The sequence below is a fragment of the Schistocerca cancellata genome, chromosome 4 (genome assembly GCF_023864275.1).
Source record: "Schistocerca cancellata isolate TAMUIC-IGC-003103 chromosome 4, iqSchCanc2.1, whole genome shotgun sequence".
Taxonomy (NCBI): domain Eukaryota; kingdom Metazoa; phylum Arthropoda; class Insecta; order Orthoptera; family Acrididae; genus Schistocerca; species Schistocerca cancellata.
This window is the reverse complement of record NC_064629.1, coordinates 589,658,921-589,684,320: the sequence shown is the minus strand read 5'-3', so window position 1 is coordinate 589,684,320 and position 25,400 is coordinate 589,658,921. Positions and strand designations below refer to the sequence as shown.

The 25,400-nt window shown below is 36.7% G+C and overlaps 1 protein-coding gene across 2 annotated transcripts in view; it reads right to left on the bottom strand.

The window, feature by feature from the left end:
• LOC126183680 (rho guanine nucleotide exchange factor 17) overlaps positions 1 to 25,400 on the bottom strand; it is a 380,446-nt gene that overhangs the window by 118,873 nt on the left and 236,173 nt on the right. For both annotated transcript variants that reach the window (XM_049925856.1, XM_049925855.1), the window contains one exon: positions 1,813 to 1,907. In XM_049925856.1, coding sequence (XP_049781813.1) covers positions 1,813 to 1,907 — 95 coding nt within the window. The remainder of the gene's footprint in view (positions 1 to 1,812; positions 1,908 to 25,400) is intronic.

The window sequence follows — 25,400 nt, the reverse complement described above, 5'->3', positions numbered from 1 at the left end:
GTGTCCTGGCTTGTGTGAATGAATGTGTGTTTCTGTTTCTTTTTCTGATGAAGGTTTTGTGCAGAAGGAAATGTGTAAGCTTCTTCTTGCTGTGGATGTCTGCAACTCAACATGTCGTCTTTATGGTAAGTAGTAATCTATATTTTCTTCATATTGTTAACAGTTTATATTTTGTCTTGAGTTATCCATTAATGGAAGACAATAACTTGTGTTCCTCTATGAATTAATAATTTACAAGGAATATCACTAGTGATCTGTATAAGAAAAATAGCAACAAAGAGGTAGTAAATAACTCATTACTGTAGAGTCAACCCTTTCAACTGATTAAATTATTTTCTGGTTAAACTATAAGATAAATATGTATACAAAGATATCATGATGTTATTTTTGATGATGTAACTCATCAATTGAAAGAATAATTTTCTCACTTGTGATAGCAAAACTCACAACTGAATGATTCTCTAAAATGAGGCCAATGAATGAATGCAGATTCTTATAATTGAAAGGAAATGACTCCCTGTTCCAATATTTATTGCAGCAGCAAAAAATACACTCCAAGACAAAAAAATTATGCACCAGAAGGGAATTATCTGTATGGGATGGCAATTAGTATATGTGATGTGCATGTAGAGACAAACAAATGATCACAATTTCATGCAAATTGGTCGATTTGTTTGAGAGAAAGATCTTCACAAACTGAGCAAGTTAATAATGCCTTGGTCCAAGTCTGACCCTTACTCAAGCAGCTACTCAGCTCAGCACTGACTGACAGAACTGTTGGATGTCCTCCTGAGGGATAGTGTGCAAATTCTCTGGAAATGGCACATTAGATCATTAAGATACCATGATAGTTGGAAGCCCTGCCCATAATACTCCAAATGTTTTTAATTGGGGAGAGATCTGGTGACCTTACTGACCAAAGTATGGTTCACGAAGACAAGCAGCAGCCACATTATCTTGCTGAAATATAAGCTCATGCTTGCTTGCCATGAATGGCAACAAAACAGGACATGGAATATCATTAATTTACTGCTGTGCTGCAAGAGTGCTGCAGATGAAAACCAAAGGGGTCCTGCTACAAATGAACGTCCCGTCGAGAACGAGGTCATTAAAGACGGAGTGCAAGCTCGGGTTAGGGAAGGATTGGGAAGGAAATCGGCCATGCCCTTTCAAAGGAACCGTCCTGGCATTTGCCTGAAACAATTTAGGGAAATCACAGAAAACCTAAATCAGGATGGCTGGAGACGGGATTGAACCGTCGTCCTCCCAAATGCGAGTCCAGTGTGCTAACCACTGCGCCACCTCACTTGGTACAAAATGAAATGGCACCCCAGACCATCACTCCTGGTTGTAGGGATCATATGATGTGCGACAGTCAGGATGGTATCCCACTACTATCTGGTGCATCTCCAGACACGTCTTCATTGTTCATTTGGGCTGAAATTTCATTGACGGGAGTAGAACTGTTTTCAGTGATGAATACCACTTTCAATTGGGCTACAATGACCAGCGGAAACTTTCAAAAATATCCCTCAAGAGGACATCCAGCAAATTCATTAATCAGTGCTAAACTGAGTAACTGGTTGTGTAAGGCCCAAAAAAGGACCAATGTGTTATTATCTTGCTCAATTTGTAATGCTCTTCCTCTTGAATAAATCACCCACTTCATCTGAAATTGTGATCATTTGTTTGTCTGTACATGCACATCACATCTAACAATTTCTGTCCCATTCCCAAAGTACCTTTGTGTTAGAGTGCATAAAAATTAACAAGACAAATAACAAATTCTTAAGTTTACTCACATGTACTTACCAAGTTTCTGCTTAGCATCATTAAAAACCTCCTCCCAGTCTGCTTTCTTATCTTGTGAAGAGAATACCACAACAAGTGAGTCAGTTGCAGCACCTCTGTAAAAGAATAAATGTTAGTGTATTAGAAAATGTTTTCCAAGTAGAAAATAACTTTTGTAAAAAAGCCATTATCATATTTGATGTGAAGGAGCTATTTCTTTTATTAACTGACTATTTTTAAGCATAACCCATTTTGACAACCCAAGCCATCTGTGTTTGAATACACACATAATTTGCATGGACTATTCAGTCATTACATTTCATTCCAATTGGAGGTAAGTTCGGAAATATAGAGAAGCATATTGCTTGAGCCACTTGAAATGTTTAAATGCTACATTAACATTAATATCTGTCATACAGTTTAATTTTGTGTCAGGGAATGTCATAACTTGTAGTCAAACAACATTATCCTGCATAAAATAAGCTATTGTAGAACACAATAATATCCTACCAGGATATAACAATTATAATGTGCCATATACATGTCAAGTGGATCAAGTAATACTGTGCTGGATAAATAAGTCTGGATCTCAGTAGGAAGGTTGATGACAGGAGTACAATTTTTTCACATAAAGTATGTACCAGTATACTAACAAACACAAATTACATGGCTTATGAAAATTAGTCATGACTAAAACTGGTCATATGGGAATACAGGCTTTTTAAGTGAATTTCCTTGCTGAAATCTTCTTGTATTGTTAGCCACACCATGGCATCATAATGTCAAAATGTTTCAGCAAGTTTCCTACTCATCATCTTCAGACAAATTGATGCGACAACATGATGCCATGACTTAACTAATAACCCAAGAAGATTTCATGAAAAAACTAGTTAGTGAATAAAGTAAATAGCAGCTTTGGTTCACCTAAAAAAATGTCTTTCCTACAATATTTAAAAGCTCAGCTCCATTAAAAGTTGCACTAGACACTATCATAAAATAAGAACATAATATATTGTAAGAATAGAAGTCACTGTGCAACAATTTCAGTCTTAAGTCTTATATACAGTCATTTTAATTATTATGCATGCCAAATAAGATTTGTTAAATGTGTTCTACAGTGAGAATATAGTTAAGAAAGTCTGATGAAAAAATGCTGAAATTTGTATTTGTATTGAGAAGATTCAAACAAACGAAATATTGCAGTGCTTAATTTCCAGAATCATCTTTTCACTCTGCAGCAGAGTGTGCGCTGATATGAAACATCCTGGCAGATTAAAACTGTGTGCCCAGCCGAGACTCAAACTCAGGACCTTTGCCTTTCACGGGCAAGTGCTCTACCAACTGAGCTACTGAAGCACGACTCACGCCTGGTCCTCACAGCTTTACTTCTGCCAGTATCTCGTCTCCTACCTTCCAAACTTTACAGAAGCTCTCCTGCGAGCTTCTGTAAAGTTTGGAAGGTAGGAGACAAGATACTGGCAGAAGTAAAGCTGTGAGGACCAGACGTGAGTCGTGCTTCGGTAGCTCAGTTGGTAGAGCAATGGCCCGTGAAAGACAAAGGTCCCGAGTTCAAGTCTCGGTCGAGCACACAGTTTTAATCTGTCAGTAAGTTTCATATCAGCGCACACTCCTCTGCAGAGTGAAAAGCTCATTCTGGAAACATCCCCCAGGCTGTGGCTAAGCCATGTCTCCGCAGTATCCTTTCTTTCAGGAGTGCTAGTTCTGCATGGTTCGCAGGAGAGCTTCTGTAAAGTTTGGAAGGTAGGAGACAAGATACTGGCAGAAGTAAAGCTGTGAGGACCTGGCATGAGCCGTGCTTCAGTAGCTCAGTTGGTAGAGCACTTGCCCGCGAAAGGCAAAGGTCCCGAGTTCGAATCTCGGTCGGGCACACAGTTTTAATCTGCCGGGAAGTTTCAGTGCTTAATTTATTAGAACACAAGTTTTCTCAGCTGTAGGATCCAAGATATCTCTTAATATTTATTTAAAACTACTATTATATTGTGTCTCTTGTATGTGTAAGGTTTGTAGTTTTTTTACAGGAACAGTCCAATTTCATTGTCCCAATAATTTCAATTAAGGAAGTCTCTTCTACTGTAATAGTTTAAACAAAATATTAAATGTGAAAGAGTCACTTATAAGTATTACATACTTTAAACTTGATTTACTCTTACATACTGTAAACAAAAAGGAATTATATATGTAATTTGTGTTCAGTGAGTGAAGTCTCCATGGACAAGTGAAATGTTACTCACACGTACACCACATTCCCAAGTACCTGTTTTGCATCCACAAATGTTCAATGTGTATCACCTGTTGATACACATATTTTGAAACCCATTAAGCCATTTGTTATGCAGGAACTCTAATGGCAGTGTTGTCCTTGGCCTGAACTGTTTTCATCTGCTGAAGTTTATGCTGTCACCTTGAAATATTTCTATTAGTTAATGATAGGGTGTTTCTTACTGGCAACTACATAAAATTTAAATACAGTTTTGTAGCTCTGCCACAGATGCAAACATTATACTGTTTATTTATACTTAAGGCACTCTGATGAAAATTAATTTTGTATGCCTATTTGTATGTTCTGTTAATGGACCTGATCAGAGCTGGATCTGAAGTATATTCATCTCACTCATTAGTATTTAAGATGTATGCAATGTGACCATAGTCAGATGATTAAGAGAGATACAGAAGCAACCTTATGTTCATGCAATGTTTTTTGAACAGCTCTACTAATTTTGGAGCTATAGGGCAATGCATTCCCATACTGAAGGTACAGGACATGTGGGATTTTGTAGGCCAGCAAAGAGAGTCACACAATGGGGCAAATCTTGTTATACTGATTGCAATTAGGAGATAATGGCAGATTATCAAGGACCATATTTTATTCCATGTGAGCATCCTTAACACAAGAATCTCTCTCCATCATATGTCTGAATGGCAGCGCATGGGAAAACAGGTTTATCACCTTATGTAGTTTTTATTTGTATTACAAATTTCAACTCCAGATGACCATTTCTCATGCTTGGAACATCCAATAGTAATGTACTTAGATCTATGATAATATCTGTGCCTTTGATATCTAACAGACAGAAGTACATGCGTATGGCAGTGGGTTCTGTATACCTGTATGAGGAGTTGACTCCAGATAGCATAGTTGCATACTGGGTGTTGTTGCACTGAACAGGTGACAAATTTACAGCATTGGACCTCATCTATCTGCTGTTACAATATGTGACAGCTGACAGTGTTCTCTGTCAATAACACATTATTCTCCATGGTATCTGACTGTAACAACACAAGCTTTTACTGAATTGAGGGACTCACAGTGTACCATTGACACAGTGGCACATACAAACCCAATTACCTACACGATCTTGTAAACTGAATGTCTCATCCACAAGGCATGTACAGTCTGACCACAATAAAATGTAACAATATTGCACATATTGCATATATCATGCTCAAGAGTCCTGAAAATGATGAACACAACATCTAACTACTAACAAATTACATGACATATCAAACTATTCCATTCTTCATGGTGATAGGAACACTCTACCAACCACACAATAGCTCTCTCTATCTTTCAACTGTGTGAGTGTATATTTAAGAAAAGTACAGATAGATGCACTCATTTTATACTGCTATGTTGTTCATGTTAAATGTGATCTACTAGTAGAAGCCAAATCACAAAACGAGGATGGCAATGAATGCAGAATCCTAGAACAGTCTGCAGACCACTGAGTAACATTTCAGTAACTGTACAAGACAGCTCTGTAACTGTTAACAAAATACAAATATCCTATACATAGACAATGTACACAGTGAAATAAGAAAGTGGATATCTTTCACCTCCTGCATATGGTAACTACCATGTGGAGTAACTGTATTGACATTTAGTGGCACAAATTTTTCCTCCTTTGACTTTATAAACAATACTGATCAAGTCATGTGGTTACAGAAGAGTGTTCCGTTACAGCGTTCATTAGGATGATCCGGGCTTCCCTACAATTCCACAGCATCATGACAACATCCCACATCAATTCTTTATGCATGTGTGCTGGAAGAAATGCAGTCAAACATGTTTCTCCCACCAGCTGAGCCCAGCCATCTGGGTTACACAAAAAGGTTTCTGGGTTTTTCTTCTGTGTCACACTTGGTTGATAGGATTTTGTATGCCAAAGCCCTCAGATCACAAACTTAGTACCACATGGGCCATTATCAATGAAGTTTCTGTCAAGCAGCATTACTACATGGGCATATTTTCCATGAATTTTCTGTCAAGCAGCAGACTCAACCTAAACTGCCTCCATTCCAACTGGAAAATCCACAGATGTGATTTGCTATTATGAAGAATATACTGGCTAGCCACATCACCATAGATGATGCTTCAGAATTTTCTGCTTTTATAAGCAATGTTGGTTACTCTACATACCTCATTAGTGATGTGATTCACTCAATTTCTGCCACTGACAAATTTTACTCAGCAAAGGCTATTTTACTCCAGTAATTATCCAAAATGCCTAAACACCATATGCAGTCAGGGGTTTACACAGAGAAACTGGATGGAAGAACATCTTCCTAATTTTCGAGGCATTTACATGAATTATTAGATCCAGCAACTCATGCTGGATGACATGATTTGGACTATATGCTTAAGGTAAGTGCCTCCACATATACAGCCTTCAATAATTTCTCATTGATGTGATAGATGATAAGGCAGATTGCATATGGCTAATAGAATTCTTGTACTCCCATAACAGCAGCATTAGTAGGACAGAAGTTCCAACAGCTTATGCCAGCAGCACCCCTTAAACTCTCTCATGTGGCAACAAGTTGCCAAAGAGTGCCAGGCATGTACTGAGGGTCAAGACAGTAACAGCCTGTGTAAACAACACATGTTATAGCTAAGGGGAACCCCATTCAACAGCTGTTCACAGGAGGTAAACTCACAGCCAGTGAAGACAACCAAGAATGGTCACATTTGTGTTGGATCCACACATGTTTCAGGAGTCACAATACCAAATTTTCAGCACCTTTCTATCACCCAAACGTCATGTGCAACCTCCAGCAGGTGCTACAGGTCACAGAGCATTTCAAGAGTGCCTGCATTACAAATGAATGAGCCTAAAAAGTTTAGTTCAAACTTCTCATGATGGTTGTAGGTTATATGTCATAGACAAGAAGATGAACTGCTATTTCCTTACCAATGCAGGCTTGAAGGTGAGTACTATTCAGAAAACAACATTTCATTCAGAAGTTTTGAAGTCTCTCCTGCAACTGCAAGCTACAAATGGCACATCCATCAAACTATATGGCACAACCATTTGCACAATCAACATTGACCAACAAGGGAAGAGAGTTGGAATATAGTAACAAGCATCTTGTTCAGTTGAAGGAAGACATAGCATGTTGTGAAGAACAATCACCAGTTCCAACTCCCCATATCCTGGCAATTTTAAAGAATGTGAAAAATTTCCAGTGTTTGATGAACAACTTCAGTGATTCTTCCAGAGATTTCATCTCCCACATCAATGCAATGACTGTCAGCATATGCTGTGACAAACTGACTGAAGCTCAGCTGCAAGATCCACAAATTACTTTTGAATAAGAACACCACTAGATTGACACTGGAATGGGCATCAATCCCTGGTACAGGTAAGAAGATATGATGCTATACCTGCCAACACAGGTTACTCCCAGCTTTTCTGTAAAACTTACACGAAGTAATTTTTGAAAGTTTGGATAATATGGTGAACACTGGAGTCTGATTAACCACCAAGTTACTCATAGAAAGTTTTGTCTGGCCTAATGTGAAAGCAGACTGCAGAACATGGACTCAAATATATATCAACTGTCAGCACAGCAAGGTCAGATGTCATGCATTCCACAAACATGGAAGATATACAGTAGTAAAAGAACATTTGCAACATGGATATCTCAACACCATGGTGCCCTACCTGAGTCCAATGGATATCATTACATCCACTCAGCAACATATTGAGTAAATCACTGGGTAGAGACAGTGACTTTGGTGGATATGTCAGCAGAAATTACAGCTAAGGCTTTTCTACAAGTGTGGATTGTGTTGTTTCATTATCCTGTATCCATTACCACAGGCCAAGGGTGCCAATTGAAAATGCAACTGTTTTCTGAACCATTCAAACTGTGCAGTGTCTAACACTTTAGTACAAAGGCTTACAAACCTCAGAGCAATGGCCCTACCACCACTAAAGCAGCACTCATGTGACACAATGATCAGCAGACAGAAGCACTGTCTTGTATGCTTTTAGGTGTTCAATTGGCCTACAAGGAAGACTTAATAACATCTTTAACAGAAATTTTATATGATGAAAGTCTCACATGGCTGGTGGAATTCAGGGCCTCTGTCCCTCTGCCTGACAACAAATAGCTATCAGATTTGGTCAGGCAGACCAAACAACACATGTCTGTGTATACACACCACCTTCAAAACCTCAAGGTGAGCAAAGCATGTCATACACATATAAGACATTGGCAGATAGTGAACATGTGATGCTTAGAAACAACACAATCTGTGCAGCTCTGCAATCTCTTTACACTGGCCCACACAGAATCCTTAAGCACAGTGAACAGATGTTCAAAACACTACTCAGTGTGAAAACTTGCACAGTATCTGCACAACATGTGAAATAAACCTGGGTTATGGAACCTAGAAGATGATAATGGCACATCACTCCACCAGGGAATCAACCTTTGGAAGTGGGACACCACTAAATTTTGACACCAATCTCCACCCACAAAGACTGTCAGCATCCCACTGCCACTGAAACCACAGGAAGACACAGAGTTTGCCTGCACACCCATCACATGCGGAAGGCCCCACATTACCTATGAGATTGAAGTACCATGACAACAGGACAGTGTAGAAATGGTCTAGCCATACTTTGGTCAGCAGACTGTTAAATTTTGGTTGGTCATACCCTGTAACAACAGATCAAAGAGTGACATTACTATCATGAATGTAGCCTCTTTGTGCTTCACCTTAGGGGGAGGCTCTGTGTGGATTTTGCACCCAAACAGTGTCGATTGTGTGCCTCTGCCTGAGAGTGACGTGTTTCTCTGTGCAGTGTTTTGTCCTTGCAGTGTAAGTTAGATTTAGTTGGTCCTTTGTATCCTTCCAATGCAAATGTTCTCAGCACATGTGCTCAGTGTGTTATGCAATGAAGTGCTATAATGTTGCTCTTCTACATATGTATATTATTAGGATACCTATATATCAGGACTTTTTACAGATGGAATTCTACCTGTTCCTTTTTGATTTCCTAGTAGGGGAGAACATTGTACCTAGAGGATAATGTACCTAGCAACATGTGATATTTCTTGGTTGGTATTTCAATCTAGAGACTGATTTTAGAATCACATGAAGGAACACACACTAAAGACTGCCATACACAGCTTCTGCCATTTTCTACAGATTGTGCTGCAGAATTTATAAATATTTCATGTTCTACAGATTTAAGTGCTGTATAATACATTAAAGCAATTTGGAATAAATTGTTAATTCTTCTGGTGAGTAGAATGTTTTATATTTTCAGAAACATTTATGTAACATGTGAACAATTAAGCCATACTTCATTGGTTGCACACCATCCTGTACCTTGAAATAGAAGGAGTTCTTCTACCATGGAACAGGTGATACATTCAAATGAACTGATATTCTTTAATGCCTTAATAATTTTAACTGTCTTGAATTTTAACTGACGTGAAAATGGAAATTGGTTTTAGTTCCCAATGGCTTCTATTTCAAAACTTGTAACTGGGTTTTGATAACACTTCTGTTCAGTTTGATTTCACTTACTTATTACTAGTGTGCAGAAGAATAATAATTTAACATGTGACATTAAAAGCAGCTGGTTTGACTGCTGCAGGATGGATTGGGACAGGACTTGACAGGACAGCTGTGGGCTGCTATGAATGTTTGCTTGGGTGGCCAGCTGTCAGATGGACTGTGACATGTGAGCTGAGTGAAAATAAAGGCAGCTAACAGGCCATGATGCCAAGTAGTCATCAGGGTTTTCCTGGCAGAAAGAGGGGTGTGTTCTGGTCACATGATCATGGGATGGCTAAAATGGAGGGATCTGTGATTTTAAATGTTGTCACTAATATGATTTTAATGAAAACAGATTAAAACTTGTTACAAGCATGCTAGAGAAAAACCAATGACAGTCTTGGAACTGCAGCAGTGGGCTGAGCCCATCAATCATAAATCCATGTCAAAAGCTTCAATAGTTAAAAAGTTATTAATATTATTACCATCATTGTTTGTAGCAAATTGAAACAACTGAAACCATCATGAAAGTCACACTTGTGATACACCAGATGAAAGAGGATAATGCTTGCAATGTAATGAACAGATTCTTCTTCTAGTTAAACAACTATAAAACTGTTGTACACAATTTAGTTTATTTATGTAAATGGTGCCATAACTATGAACTTGTCCACAGAGGCACACATGATTTTATCAGCATGAGTTTCTTTCATTAATATTGCAATAACTTTCAATCTTTATTGAACTGTAGTTGTGATTTATAAGGTAGGTCACATTAGTGTTTTGACTAGAGTGCCAAATGTGGTGATTTATATGTCTGAGAGTTGTTTAAAATTATCCAACCTCAGTGAATCTTTTAGTACTCATTCACTGATGTGTCACTGCTAAAATAAGGCTTTGGTATTGACATTATTATGTTGTGTTGTTGGGCTATAGAGTGACAGTTTATAGCCACCCACAATTGATGTTAGGAAGCCATAGTCACAGTTAATGGTCATATATTGCCCACACCCTGGGGAACATGAGAAAATGCTGTAAATGGGTTGGTTCATCTGGGATTTGACTGCATTTTAATTCTACTGTTATTTCTAGACTGATTGTCCCAGTATCCAAGCTATACTACTGAGCAGTTAGAGTGGGGCTCACGGGTTTCTGTATAGTGCACCAGTGGTAAAAGCAGCAGCAGTAATAATGCACTTAGTGCAGATGATAAGCATAGTAACACATGCTAGTAACAGCAAAGGCAGATGACTGCTATATAGTACATCGCCAGTATAGCAGTACACATGAGCAAAGTCACCAAGCAGCAGAGACAGCATCACATGCATTCGGCTTTACATGAGTCCAAAGCAGCAGAAGCAGTGGCTTCACAGTGTCACATGAGGCAAGCAGCAAGAGGCATTGCATCAGCACTGGACAACATGTAGAGCAGCAGAGGGTGCATATGATGGTAAGGATCACAAGTTAAGTATAGTCAGAAGCTGCATTTTAAATTTTTCTCATAGCCAGCCATAGCTGATGGAATTAATAATTCACAAAGTGATTGTGGGTCAGATGGTGCAGGGAGTGATATTAGTAACAATAACATGCCAGGGAGCAGGGAAGAAATAGGTTGAGTGTCAGAAAGCGATCTGAATGTATTTTCTGAAACATTGAGTAATGAATTAGAAGAGATATATTTACAAATGGAGACTATAAAGTATGATATAGTTGGCGAAATAGATTCAATAATGGAGAGTAAAATTAGGAGTATAAAAGCTGAAACAGTTGGGAATATAGTTTCAAAACTTGAGGACATGGAATCAAAGATTGGCGATAAGATAAATGCAGTGAGTGGAAAATTCGATCAGCTAGAAAATAAATTCACTGAGATTACAAATAAAGTTGAAAAGGCAGTTAAAATGGTTGAGGAAGTTAATCTCAGTGTTGATGAGGTAGAAAAGGGATTAGTAGCCAAAGTGGAAATTGTGGAAGATCACCTTGTGAAACAAATTGAGGCACAAGAAAAGAAATGTATAAATTGTGAAATACAAACAAATGCAGAGTTTAAATCAATCAATGTAGGCATTGCTGATTGTTATAAAAGTATAGGTGAAAAGATGAAAGGGAAGTTAGAAAGAGAGAGAAACAGATAAATGAACTGAAGGAATGAGTAAGTAATATAGCAGATGGGCAAGGGAATTTAATGATGGGGCATCCCATGGGGCAAGGATTGAGCACAAAACCATTTTCGGAGATGGTAAGTACCATGCATTGGATTTCTTGGCTACATGTAAAGATAATTTTGTTGCTCGAATGATTGAGATGGCTAAAATTAAATTCGTAAACAGGCAATTAGAAGGAGGAGCACAGGCATCAAGTAATCAACATGCAGAGCAATTAGTTGATTTCAGGAAGTTTGAAACAATGTTCTTAAATGAATACTGGGGTCAAGATAAACAAGTAAGGTTACAAAATGAATTTTCGGATGGGCCAGAGTATAAGAGTGGTAAAGAGAGCATGAGGGAATTTTGAGCAAGAGAATTAAATAAAATAATACATATGACTAGGCTGCTGTGGTATTTACAGGACTCTCTACATTAAAGAAGAGACTTCCAGAATCACTGCAGTGGGAAATCATCCACAGCCCTGCTGATTCTGTTGAAGAGTTTCTGGATTTCATAGAAAACACTGATAGGGCTCTGTGTTACCAACAAAAATCTTTTGAGCAGAGAGACAGTAACAGAAATAATAGAGGTAATTACAACAATAATTTGAATGGAAATCATAGGAATGAGGGGAGAGATGATAGGAGTGGACATAATCATCACAGTAGGAATTGGAGAAATTAACAGCAGGGACATAAAGGGAATTATAATGAAAGAAGGGAGATTGTTGAACAGAGGAGAGATGAAGTAAGGCAAGGGCCAAGACATGAGAATGCACAGGGAGTAAGATTTGTGGGCACACTATTGAAAATCTAATGTGAGCCCCACTCAAGGTCCACAGGGGTTAATGGATATGCAAGGAACAGGACGAGACAAGGTTACAATAGGGAAAGAATTGGAGTGAGAAACAAAGAAGAGAGATTGATATATGGAACATGGATGCAATAATAGGCAATGAAAATATGTGTGAAGAGTTTAACAACTACAGTAATTGGAACAGGAGGAACAATATTAATAATACATGCAATATGAATAACTGTAACAATGATTATTCTAGCTATTATGTTGGGGAATAGTTCGCCAGAAATAAAATGGTTGAACTAGAAGAAAATGAAGAAAATAAAGTGGGTTTAGCTTCAATGATGATTACAGATAATTTTGAAAGAGAGGCAGTCACTCTGTCAGAAGCAGAAACAGGCATTGATATGGAAATGAGGAGCAAAGCAAATAATAACAAAATTATTTATAATCAGGTTATGTATGTAGACATGGAGATGAGTTTTGAGGAAGTTTTTCATGTATTAATGTACATGAGCTGGCTCAAAGTGCAGCATGTGCTGTTAAGGCCAATACTGATATTGTGCCTGTACCTTTGTAATTATGTGTATGAAAATGCTGCAACTATACCAGTGGGTGCATCTGATAATGTTGTGTGTGGTACTGATGAATTAGTGAGTGTAGTTGAGGCTGAGTGGAGTAATGAAAATATTGAATTTTGTTATGAGGAAGAAGTTGAGACACTGGTTTCCATGGTAGGTAGTCAGATGGTTCTGAGTAAGAATATTGGTAGTGATTGGATTGGAAAAGAAGAAGCTGACTATGATATTAATGACTGGGTATTTTATGGTAAAGTGCTAAAAGATTAATTCCTGAGGAATGAGACAATTTAAAATTTAAAGTGGCAAGGAAAACTGAAGAATTAAGGGGTGAACATGATATAAGGGATTGATTAAGGATTTGTTTAAGGAAATGCAGATATAGAATATGGGGATACATATAAGAGTGTTCATGTAATGTATAGAGAGAGCATGGAAGACACTGAAGCAGGTCTGTTGGTAGAGACCGAATTAAAGAGGGTAATTATTGCGAAAGTTCAACCAGTTATTAATGTCACATTAGGAAATGTAGAAACTATTACATTATTAGATTCTGTGTCTAGTTTATCAGCTGCATTTGAATCATTATGGCAACAGATAAGAAGCAGAGATTTGATGTAGTTGACTGTAACTGAAGTTAAAATAAAGACTGCAACTGGGGGGGGGGGGGGGGGGGGTTGTAGCAAGCCAGTAAAAGTGGAGATTTTATTAGATTGTAAGATTGAAGATCAGTATTCCAATACAGATTGCCTTGTGGTGACTGAACTTGCTATGGAAATTATACTCAACATGAATTTTCTTAGTAAGTATGGTTGCAGTATTATTGTAATAGACAGAGTTCTGGAATTTAATTATGAAGGTAGCAGAAAAAGAGTTAAATTCAAAACCAAATTGACAGGAGGTAAAATGATGGCTCACCTAAAAAGAGAAAATGAGTGTAGTGGAGAGACATGTTCTCTACAGCAAATAAATGATGAAACAAAAGAGATCAAACACTTGCCAAAGGATCAAAGCTCACAGCTCAAGAAGCTATTGAACAAATATAAACATATGTTTTTATTTAAGCCTGGGGAAGTAGTTGATTTTAAATATCATTTAAAGGTAATGCCACATGATGTAATTAGGATTAAACCCTTCACTGTTGCTGTGGAAGATAAGGAAGCAGTAAGAGCCAGAATATAGAAAATGCTAGATTGGAAGGTTATTGAGTTGGGCAGGAATGAGTATAGTAACACAATTGTTATAGACAAAAAGAAAGATGGTTCTGTGAGGATTGTGTTAGATGTGAGGAGACTGAACAAAATAATTGTAAAAGAGACTGATCAACTAGAAAACATAAAATGAACTTTTGCAAAATTTTAAGAATATACAGCTCATGTGTAGTGTAGATTTAATTTTTCTTTTATGGCAGGTGAAGTTAGTTGAAGACAGTAGGGAGTATACTGTTTTCTTATCTGAAGAGAGAAGATATATGTATAGAATGGTTCCATTTGGATTATGTTGATTAGTGGCTGTGTTCATTAGGGCATTAAATCATGTTCTTGGATATGAGTTGTTGAGAAAACTTACTGTGTATGTTGATGATGTATTGATAACCAGCAGCTCACGGCAGGAAAATTGCCAAATATTGGAGGAAGTGTTCGAAGCTGTATATAAAGGAGAGGTGACTCTTAACCTCAATAAATGTGGTTTTTTGCAGGTAGAATTGTCATTCTTAGGTCATCTGTTCACTTCTGAGGGTACACTACCTAACAAGGAGAAGGTGAAGACTATTGCTGAGAGGAAGAGCCAACAAATAGGAAACAACTGAAGTCATTTATTGGGCTTTTTAGTGTTTATCAGAAATACATTAGTGATTACAGAATGAATTCATCAAATTACGTAGGTTGTTAAAAAATAATGTTACCTGAACATATTCTGCTGAGTGCAATAAGGAATTTGAATCTACCAAGGACAGCTAAGCTAATAGTAAAGTGTTATACTATCCAGACATGTCATTGCCTTTCTGCATTGCACCTGGCAGTTGAGATTATGGTATAGGATCAGTCCTGTTCCTGGAGAAAATTATAGAGGGAAAGCTAGAGAAAAGACCTGCAGCATTCCTAAGTTTGGATGCTATCTAAGATGAACTAATGAATGGGATATCAGAAAAGGAGTTACTGGCTGTGGTATTTGGGTTCAGAAACTTATTATTTATCTGGAAGGCAGGGAGGCTGTTGTCTTTACTGACCATGTAGCTTTGAGCTACCTCCAAGAATGTAATCTGTTGAATAACTGATTAATGAGATGGGCTGTATATCTGCAGCAATTTAGATATTGTACTGAGTATATAGAAGAGATGGACAACAATGTGGCAGATGCCCTTCCCCAGTTACCAGTCATTGAGGAAGAGTGTGAGGAAGAAATGAAGTCTAAAAAAGAGTTCCCAATAACATATATAGAAGGTGTAGAGGTAGAGCAGGAGATGAAATCAATATGAAAAGACATGCACAGGTTCCAAAATGCAGATCCAACATTGAAATTCATTTAAGTTATTTTTGGGTGTAAAGGATATGTAAAGAAATTAAAGAATATTATAAGATTTATAATGGTGTACTATTTAGGCAAAAATGTTTATTCATCACAGCCATGGGCACTATGGAGCACAGAAGTGTTTAGAAATAATGCAGGAATATGTCATTCTTAATAACATGGCTAGACGAGTAGGGAAACAGTTATCAGCCTGTGACTGATTTCAAAGGGTGAAGTTTAGCACAGTAGATATGCAGGGAGAAATGCAGATCATCATCCCCAGTAGAGCAGGTGAGTTACTCGCATTAGATTTTTTTTGGACCTGTGCCACCAGGTCATGATGGACAAAAAATGTATATTATTAACAGTAGATGTATTCTGTAAATATGTCAAACTGAAGCCCCTAAAAAGGGCCACAAGTAGTTAACAAACTAGAACAGGATTACATAGTGAATGTCAAATTGTTTGAAAAGATCCTATAGGAACACGGAGCACAATTTACTTCCAGAGTGTGGGGCAACTTTGTAGAAAGGCAGGCATTAGACACATAAGGATATTGGTGTACCACTCAGAATGCAATCCTGCTGCGAGGTACATGCAGGAACTAGCTAGGTTGTGCAGGACCTATTGCAGCAAAAAGACACACTACTTGGATGGGGCATTTGACTATAATTGATCCTATGAACATGAGTAAAAGTAGTGCCACTGATTTCTCATCATATGGAGTGAAGACAGAAAGAAAACCTGGTAATTTGATAGCAGAGAATATTGAGTTTCATCCAGCTATCCTTTTAAACAGACAAGAGAGGGAGTCACTGGTTAATCAACATCTGCTACAGAAGTGTTCTGAAAGAAAGAAGAGACATGATGGAAAAATTTAGAATTCAGATTTAAATGGGGAGATAGAGTCTTAGTCAGAACTAAAGAAAAATCCAGTGATACTGTTGGGGAAACCAAAAAATTATTTGAACTGTATCATGGGTCATTTGAAGTAACAGAGTGCCCACATTCCATTGCCTACAGACTGGTGCACCCAATATCAAAGAATCCTTTATATCTGCGATATATAACTGAGCTGAAGATGTATACTGAAAAGTGAATTAAGACAACAAATGTGCTCAAGTGTATATAAAATGTATATTTATTTACCATGTTGTATATTTATAAGTAATTTTGTGAGTTTCTCATTGTTAAGTGTTTCTGGATGGTACATATATGGTACGTAGCATGATTCGCACAGATGATACTGGTGGCATTGATGGCTGAAGTTTCATTTAAATGAAGATTATAATAATTTTACTATTCATGAAAAGATATGCATGAATGTACTGTAAAAGAGAAAAAAATTAAGTCATTTGTTATTGGTATATGTGTGGACATACAAGGAAAGTGAAGTGAGTACAATATGATCGTCAGAGGTAAAGGATGAGTTATGAGGGATATGTAAGTCTGGTGCATTGATGTGCAATGAGTAATTAGATGTACAGTATATTACTTGAGTGTTCTCTCTTGTGCCAGTATGTAAATGTAATGTTCAGATTTAGAATTGTGGAAATCAATGGATTTGGGTTCAGCCAGTCTAGTTTAATGGGTATTTGTGCAGATGAGAAAGCTGGAATCAATTGTTTATTTTGTCATTTAGTATCAAGGATAACTTGTGGGATGCAAAGGAGTTTTTTCAAAATTTGAAATGATTTTTTGATTATTAATTAATATATGGGAATATCCGGCTGTTTCAATACATATTTAAGCATTTGTATTGTTATCTTGATAGGTCTCACTTGAGCTCTAACACAGTGTAAACATTGTGAACTAGGGAAGTGTTCCACAAAGCATGATTGTTGGAGAGTCATGGGTAAAAAATATTCAGCACTCACTCATTGGGACTTCCTGTTTGAACATTCTGATAGGATATGGCTTGCCTGGCAACAGGTGGCACAGCACTGCTGGCAGTATACTGATGAGTATTGAAAGTGTACAATGGCACGAAGACTGCCTTGGACACAAGAATCCAGTTCCACCAACCTGATGCAAGTACAGGAACAATTGTGGGTGTGTGTATGTGTGAAACAAAGTGAAAGTGATAACATATTCTAATACTGAGTGCTGCACATACCAAGACTAACATGGGCATTTATTTCATGTAAAATCATTTTGGTTGCCAGCACATTCAAAGACTTGATTATCAAATTATTAATAACATGTTTAGGTAAAGATACATCAATTATGATTAAGTTAATGTGTTTGCTAGTGATAATGCTTATGCTGATTGATTAATAATTCACAAAACTATGAAATGAAGTTTGGCATTATTAAATATCTGCAAAAATTGGTATTACTTGACATTATGTGATGGTGAGGTGTGGTGCTACTTCATATATCACTCAGCAGGTGAGTGATATATGAAATTGGGGTATGTTATGTTACAGGCAGCTGGTTTGACAACTGGACTGGACCTGACAGGTCAGCTGTTGGCTGGTGTGATTGTTTGGTGGGATGGCCAGCTGTCAGACAGACTGTGACAGGTGAGCTGAGTGGAAGTAAAGTCAGCTAGCAGGTCATGAGGCCCAGCAGTCATCAGGGTTCTCCAGGCAGAAATAGGGATTTGTTCCAGTGACATCTTCACAGGATGAAATAACGTGGAGGGACCTCTGACTTGAAATGTTGTTACTAACATAATTTCAATGAAAACACATTAAAACTTGTTGCAAGCATGCTAGAGAAAAATCTGTGACAGTATTGGAACTGCGACAGTGGGACATGCTCATTGAGCACGAATCCATGTCAGAAGCTTTAATAGTTAAAGATTTATTAACATTATTGTCATTATTGTTTATAGTAAATTGTAACAACTGAATCTATCATGAAAGTCACATTCATGATACACCAGATGAAAGAGGATAGTGCATGCAATATAAATTTAGTTTATTTAGGTAAATGGTGCCATAACTATGAACTCCTCTTCAGACACACAAATGATATTATCACCATGAGTTTCTTTGTTAATATTTCAATACCTTTTGACATGTGTTGAATAGTAGTTGTGATTTATAGAGTAGGTCATGTTAAAGTTTTGACAAGAGTGCCAAATTTTCTGATTTGTGTGTCTGAAATTTGTTTAAAAGTGATAAAATAACATATAAACGACTTGGTTAAGGGATTGGAAAATGACTGCAAAGATTTTCATATGTCTTAGCAAATGTAATTCTATGAAACAGTTATGAAAATTATGAATGCTGGTCAGGACGAAAGTATTTGCACTGAATCGAGGAGTTGTCATTTGACTGAATCCTTAAATAAGCATGTGCAGCAGAGTTCATTCTCCTTCACCTCTTGTCTTGTGTCTGGGGTGTTGGTGAGATATTTTGGCTATAGCCAGTAAAGCTATTGGCAGTGGTATGCCATGACTGTTATTTCCATGTACCAGGACTTCTACATTGTGATTTAGCACATACTTCTGGGTATAATGCTACATCTGCACTAAGCAATGCCAAAATTTGCACTGGTGATAGACACTGAACAGTTATTTAATGATTTATTTGTATGTAGCTACCATTTGCATACATTGTGTTTCTCTAAAAGAAACTTAAAAGGGATTTATATCAAACTTAAAACCAATCTGTTTCAAGCAATGTAATTATCCTTCAGGATTTCAATCAACAGATCAAACCTCAGTACACCTTTTAATAAATTATTCACTGATGTTTCACTGCTAAAATAAGGCTCTGATATTAATATTATTATATTATGTTGTTGGGCTAAAGGGCAATGGTGTATTGCCACCCCTATTGATGTCAGTGAGCCACACTCACAGTTAATGGTTGTACATTGACCACACCCTAGGGAATAGAGGAAAATGTCATAAACAGATTAAATATAATATTGACAAGATTTTCATGATTGTAATGCTTTTAAAAATAAGTGTTCCTAGGTACATGTTTTCACATTCAGTGAAACTTTAATTTTTTTGAGTATTTTTTGTGTTCTCAGAAAAGACTGCAGTGCATAAAAAGTTAATGCCAGCATTTAAAAATGGAACAAGAAAAGTCTTGAACTTTTTGTAAGATACAGTACAAATGGTATGTTCATTGTATCAGTAATGGTATCTGCAGTTAACTGTAGCTAATGTAAATAAAAAAGTACACAGCAATGTAATTTTATTCCCATCACCTCCTTAAGTTGGCTTCTCTGGCCCCAGGTTCCCTACCTCAAAATGTTCAGTGAAGCATCCTCCATGTTCTGTTAAATTTTTGCATGCTCTTATGGAAACATCCTTTATTATCATCCTCCAGAGCCCAACACAGACACACTGTATCCAAAATACATTACAATAAACAAAACAAGAATGGTAATAATGATAATCTCTTCTAAAACGATAGGTAATGATTGTTTCAGTATAATTATTATTCAGAATTTTGTAGAGAGAATAATACAAATCTTGAAAAACATTTTTAAGTTCTCTTTTGTCAGTGGGATACAGCTCACTAAATGAAAAGAAAGAAATATCCAACCCATGCATAACAAATCAAACCCACAACAACCAGGCAAATTAGGCACTTTATTTGTTTTAGCCAAAGTCCTAAAATGTAATGTTCACAATCAGGTGACAGAATATTTAAACATATTCAACTTATATGACAAATAACAGTATGCTTTTTGTAAACAATTAGGAACAAATAATGCACTTATCTAGGTGTCTGATGGCCAGAAACATCAAAAAGACATACATTGGGTCCAAATATTGACATTATTAGACTTCATCAAATGATCTGACACTATCAACTTTGAAACACCACTCACAAAAAAACCTAATTAACAAAATTCTAGTTATTGCAGCCAAGTGGCTTGAAAACTATTTATGAAGCAAGCAGTAACTTGTTTTTGAAATGGTTCAAAAGATTTTTGAGGAACAGACAGCAGCATGTTGTCTGTGGAAATGAAAAATCTTCCTGGAAACAAGTTCTCTCACGAATGTCACAAGGGTCAATTATGAGCTCACTAGTGTTATCCTTTAATGTGAATGATGTCATGCAGTCATACAGTCTCCTTGTATTCTGTATTGAAAGATGGCACAGAATGTGGATTTATATTGATTCTTGAGTCATTTTAAAGTGTGTGAAGATGGAGTCACTTGGCTCTTTCCATTTATTGGACAATCACACCATTTTGCTCCTTTCACTAAAACTTGTGTTTTAATACTCTGTCAGAGACAGCAAAGGACATGGAAGAACAGTTGAATGGAATTGACAGTGTCTCAAAAGGAGAATGTAAAATGAACATCAGCAAAAGCAAACAAGGACAATGGAATGTAGTCGAATTAAATCGGGTCATGCTGTGGGAATTAGATTAGGAAATGAGACACGTAAAGTAGTACATAAGTTTTGCTATTTGAGCTGCAAAATCACTGATGATGGTCAAAGCAGAGAGGATATAAAATGTAGACTGGCAATGGCAAGAAAAGAATTTCTAAAGAAAAGAAATTTTTTAATACTGAATATAGATATAAATATTATGAAGTCTTTTCTTGAGGTATTTGTCTGGAGTAGACAAGAAGAGAATAGAAGCTTTTGAAATGTATTTCGACAGAAGAAAGGTGAAGTTTATATGAGTAGATCATATAACTAAGAGAAGATACTAAATATAATTGGGGAGAAAAGAAATTTGTGCGCAACTTGACTAAACAAAAGTATCAGTTGACAGGACACATTTTGAGGTATCAAGAAGTCATGAATGTAGTATTGAAGGAGAATGGTGGGGGGGGGGGGGGGAGGGGAGGGGCTAAAAATCATAGAGGGAGACAAAAAGACAAATACATTAAGCAGATTCAGAAGGATGTAGGTTGCAGTAGTTACTCTGAGATGAAGACACTTGCACAAGGTGAGGTAACATGTAGAGCTGCATCAAACCAGTCTTCAGACTAAAGACCAGAATAAGGATAACTACTACTACTCTTCCCCCTCTCCCCCACCATTTTCTCTCTCTCTTCCTCCCCCATTCCTTCTGTACTATCCATTGCTGTCGGGACTCACAGTTTACATTAATTTCCTGTAAATTATCACTATTATTCTACTCTTCACAAACAACCATAAACTGAGTTTTTTTTCTGCTCTTACTATTTCTGACAGATGTAAGAGAATGTCTTATAGCCCTAAACTTACCAGGACTTTTAAACAAATAAACAGTGCTGTTTGCAGAAGTTTTCAAACTAAGTACTTATATAAGTTGCTGTCATATGTTATATATGTTAACTTAACTCCTCCAGAACAGGCCATCAAGGCCCAACAGTACTGACTGGCTGCCGTGTCAACCTCAGCCCATAGGCATCACTGGATGTGGTTATGTGGGGTATGTGTTCAGCACACCGCTCTCCCAGCTCTATGTCAGTTTCCAAGACAGTTTATACACGTTGTGGAACAAAATAACACACAGATCTAAAATCTGTTCTTAAAGTTACAGTATGCAGGGAAATGATTTCAGGCTCAGAAATAGTCGAACATATTTTTAGACAAGTATATGAATTTTTGGGAAAAATGTCTTTTTCCATTATCCTGGAAGCCATAAATGTGCTCAGCGATGAGCTAAGGAAACTCATTAAAATAGCTGCAGGTATTAGATATATTTTGCCTCTGATATGAATTTAACCAAATCAGCATAATTAATAATCAGACTTCCTTACAAGAATGGAACTTGGGAAATTTACATTCATGTGTCACTACATTTAAGCCTCTCTTTTTGCTGATATTTGTCAGAAAGCTTTTTCATGCAAACATACCATTCACAGTCACCACACAAGACACAAACATAATTGTCAAATATAATGTGAACTTGTCTAATTATCAAACATGATAGTAATGCACTAAAGTCACTAAAATACCTGAAAATTTTCATCTCTGTCTGCGCTTTATATAGCCTACTAACTACTATAAATAATGTAATTTTATTAACAGTTAACACTTTATGTTGCATAACAAATACAGGGTGTTTATAAATGAATACCAGGGTTTTAATGCTTTACAATATTTATTATATTAAACTTACAGTTATAGATGATATGTCAAATGAAAGAGAAACTCAAACAGTTTTACCAAGAACCTTATAAATATTCAATGTGAGCACCATTTGTCACATGGCACACATCAAGTCTGTAGCCGAGTTCTTCCCAAATGTTGATAAGTGTGTCTTCAGTGATTTTAGCAACAGTTGCTTCAATCCAATTTCTTAATTTTGGGAGGTCTGCTGGTAGTGGAGGCACATACACACAATCCTTGATGAAGCCCCAAAGGAAAAAATCGCATGGTGTTAGGTCAGGTGAATGTGGAGGCCATGCAAAGCAAGTCCTGTCATTGGGCCTCTTGCGGCCTTTCTAGCGCTTGGGGAGAACTCGGCTATAGACTTGATGTATGCCATGTGACAAACGATGCTCACATTGAACAGTTATGTGGTTCTTGGTAAAACTATTTGAGTTGCTCTTTCATTTGACATATCATTTATAACTGTAAGATAAATATAATAAATATTATAAAGCGTTAAAACCCCGATATTCATTTATAAACACCCTGTACAAACATATGCAGATAAGGCAGTTAGATTTTCTAAAAATTGCAGTTTTGGCTGTGAAGAAATTGTTCAACCCAACATAAATACTTTTGTAGTGTAAGTATTTATAAAAGCTTGAGGTAAACAGCAAAAATTTCAAACAAAGCAAGAAGCTTTTTATGCGTAGTTTCATTCATACTGAGAAGGTTTCTTTCTATATGTGGTACTCAATTACACAACAGTATACAGGTATGCATGCTTCACTTTTTATTTTGTGACTGCAAAGGATGATATAATGACAAAGTGGTTTTTACTTTTGGGCACATTTCTCTATCTGTGTTTGCAATGGCCTATTTTTCTGTTTCTATTTGAAGTATGCATAGGCCTATACATCATACATGAAAACATGGTTTAAAGACATATTCTGATACTACAAAAATACAAATCATAATTTAATTTATATAAGTTATGAAAAGTAGGTTGGAAAATGAGTGGAGAAGAAGCATTTTTCCATAAAATGTGAATAGATCTGTGTATGTACCTGAATGTCACAGGGAAGGGGATTGTGTGTGTGTGTGTGTGTGTGTGTGTGTGTGTGTGTGTGTGTGTGTGCATGGTTTTAAAAGAAAAGGGAAAGAGAGATTAATTTTGCTTTGTGTAGAAGTTTCCATATCCTATCTTAACTGCAAAGGTAAGGAGCATTTTTAAAATATCTCTAATTCATACATCAGGTTCTAATGATCAATTATAACCAAAGTAAGAGACTTTTCCATGATTATTACTAGTCTACCAGTGTAAGATTGGAATACTTAGGATCAGAGAGAAGTTGTTCTGATGAATAAAAATATGACATAGATCATAATATTCCTTAGATACACTTGATAGCGGATAGCGGCAAACAGTGGTTGCAATATACAGTGTGTAAGAGTCATTTTTATTTTAGAGGCAACAGTAAACAGGTACCTGAACAATCCTTTTGAAACAGGGAGTGAAAAATGAACATTCTCCAGGAAATAGTCACATGATCTTTTTTCTTTTTTTTTTTTTTCCAGGAAAATATAAAGAAACTGCAAAACTGGTATAGTTCCAAGTATCAACAGCTACCAAGTTTACAGACAGTATATGTAAGTGAATGATAATAAAACCACAAATTTTTGCAATATTCTGCATAAAATCACTCAAAAGTGAGTTGTTGGAAGATTGCTTAAAAGATGGTCACTGGAAGAATGCTCTTTGATCTTTTGCTCAGTTCAGAACATGCCATCTCTGTGTAAGAACTCATAACTACAAGAGGTTATAAATGTAGAAGACAGAGTCTAATTTCTATTCAGCAAACTTCTCTATGTTAGTGTCTACACTCACATGTAAAAAGTCTATGGTAGGAAAGCACCACAATAACATTTATGGGCAAAAAATTGGTAGTTTTTTGTCAAAGTGTGCATAAAATTCAATCCTAGTTAAATGTGTTCATGATTCATTTCAAGAATGATATATAACTTATGAGCTGTGATTTGTAGAAGATTAATGTGTGTGTAGACCAGAGTGTTGAGTCTGTTGCAGAACTTTTTACAAATTATTTTGTCACTGATAAAGTTCACAAAGTGGATGTACTAGCCTGATATTTGTGAAATGTAAACAGAAGTGTATGGCATACTGCTCATCACTCAAATGCACTTTAAACAAAATTAAATGCACAAATTAGGCAACCTTAAATTAATGAGGTTTTGTCTGTTATTGCCAATCTTAGCCAAAAACCCAAACAGTTTTTCAACAATAGACTGCAAGTTTGTGATACTATTGAGCATTAACAGGTTAGTAACATTACAATTTCTGTTAGTAACATTAAAATTTGTGCCCTCGTCTGAGGACATGTACCTATTTTGGCACCATATGAAAAACTCAGTTTGTTTGAACTTTCAGTGGCAATGAAACATCAAAGAACAGTACAATAGGCAGTGTGAATGAAAAATGTGTGAATGAATAACTTAGAAAATGGTGATAACAGAGTACAAGTGAGTCAAAATGATTAAAGAGACAGGAACATTGTGAGAACTAGTAAATTGTATATTCATAAAGAACTTAAAATTTCAGTAGGCAAATACACTACAGGCCATTAAAATTGCTACACCATGAAGATGACGTGCTACAGTCACAAAATTTAACCGACAGGAAGAAAGTGCTGTGATATGCAAATGATTAGGTTTTCAGAGCATTCACACAAGGTTG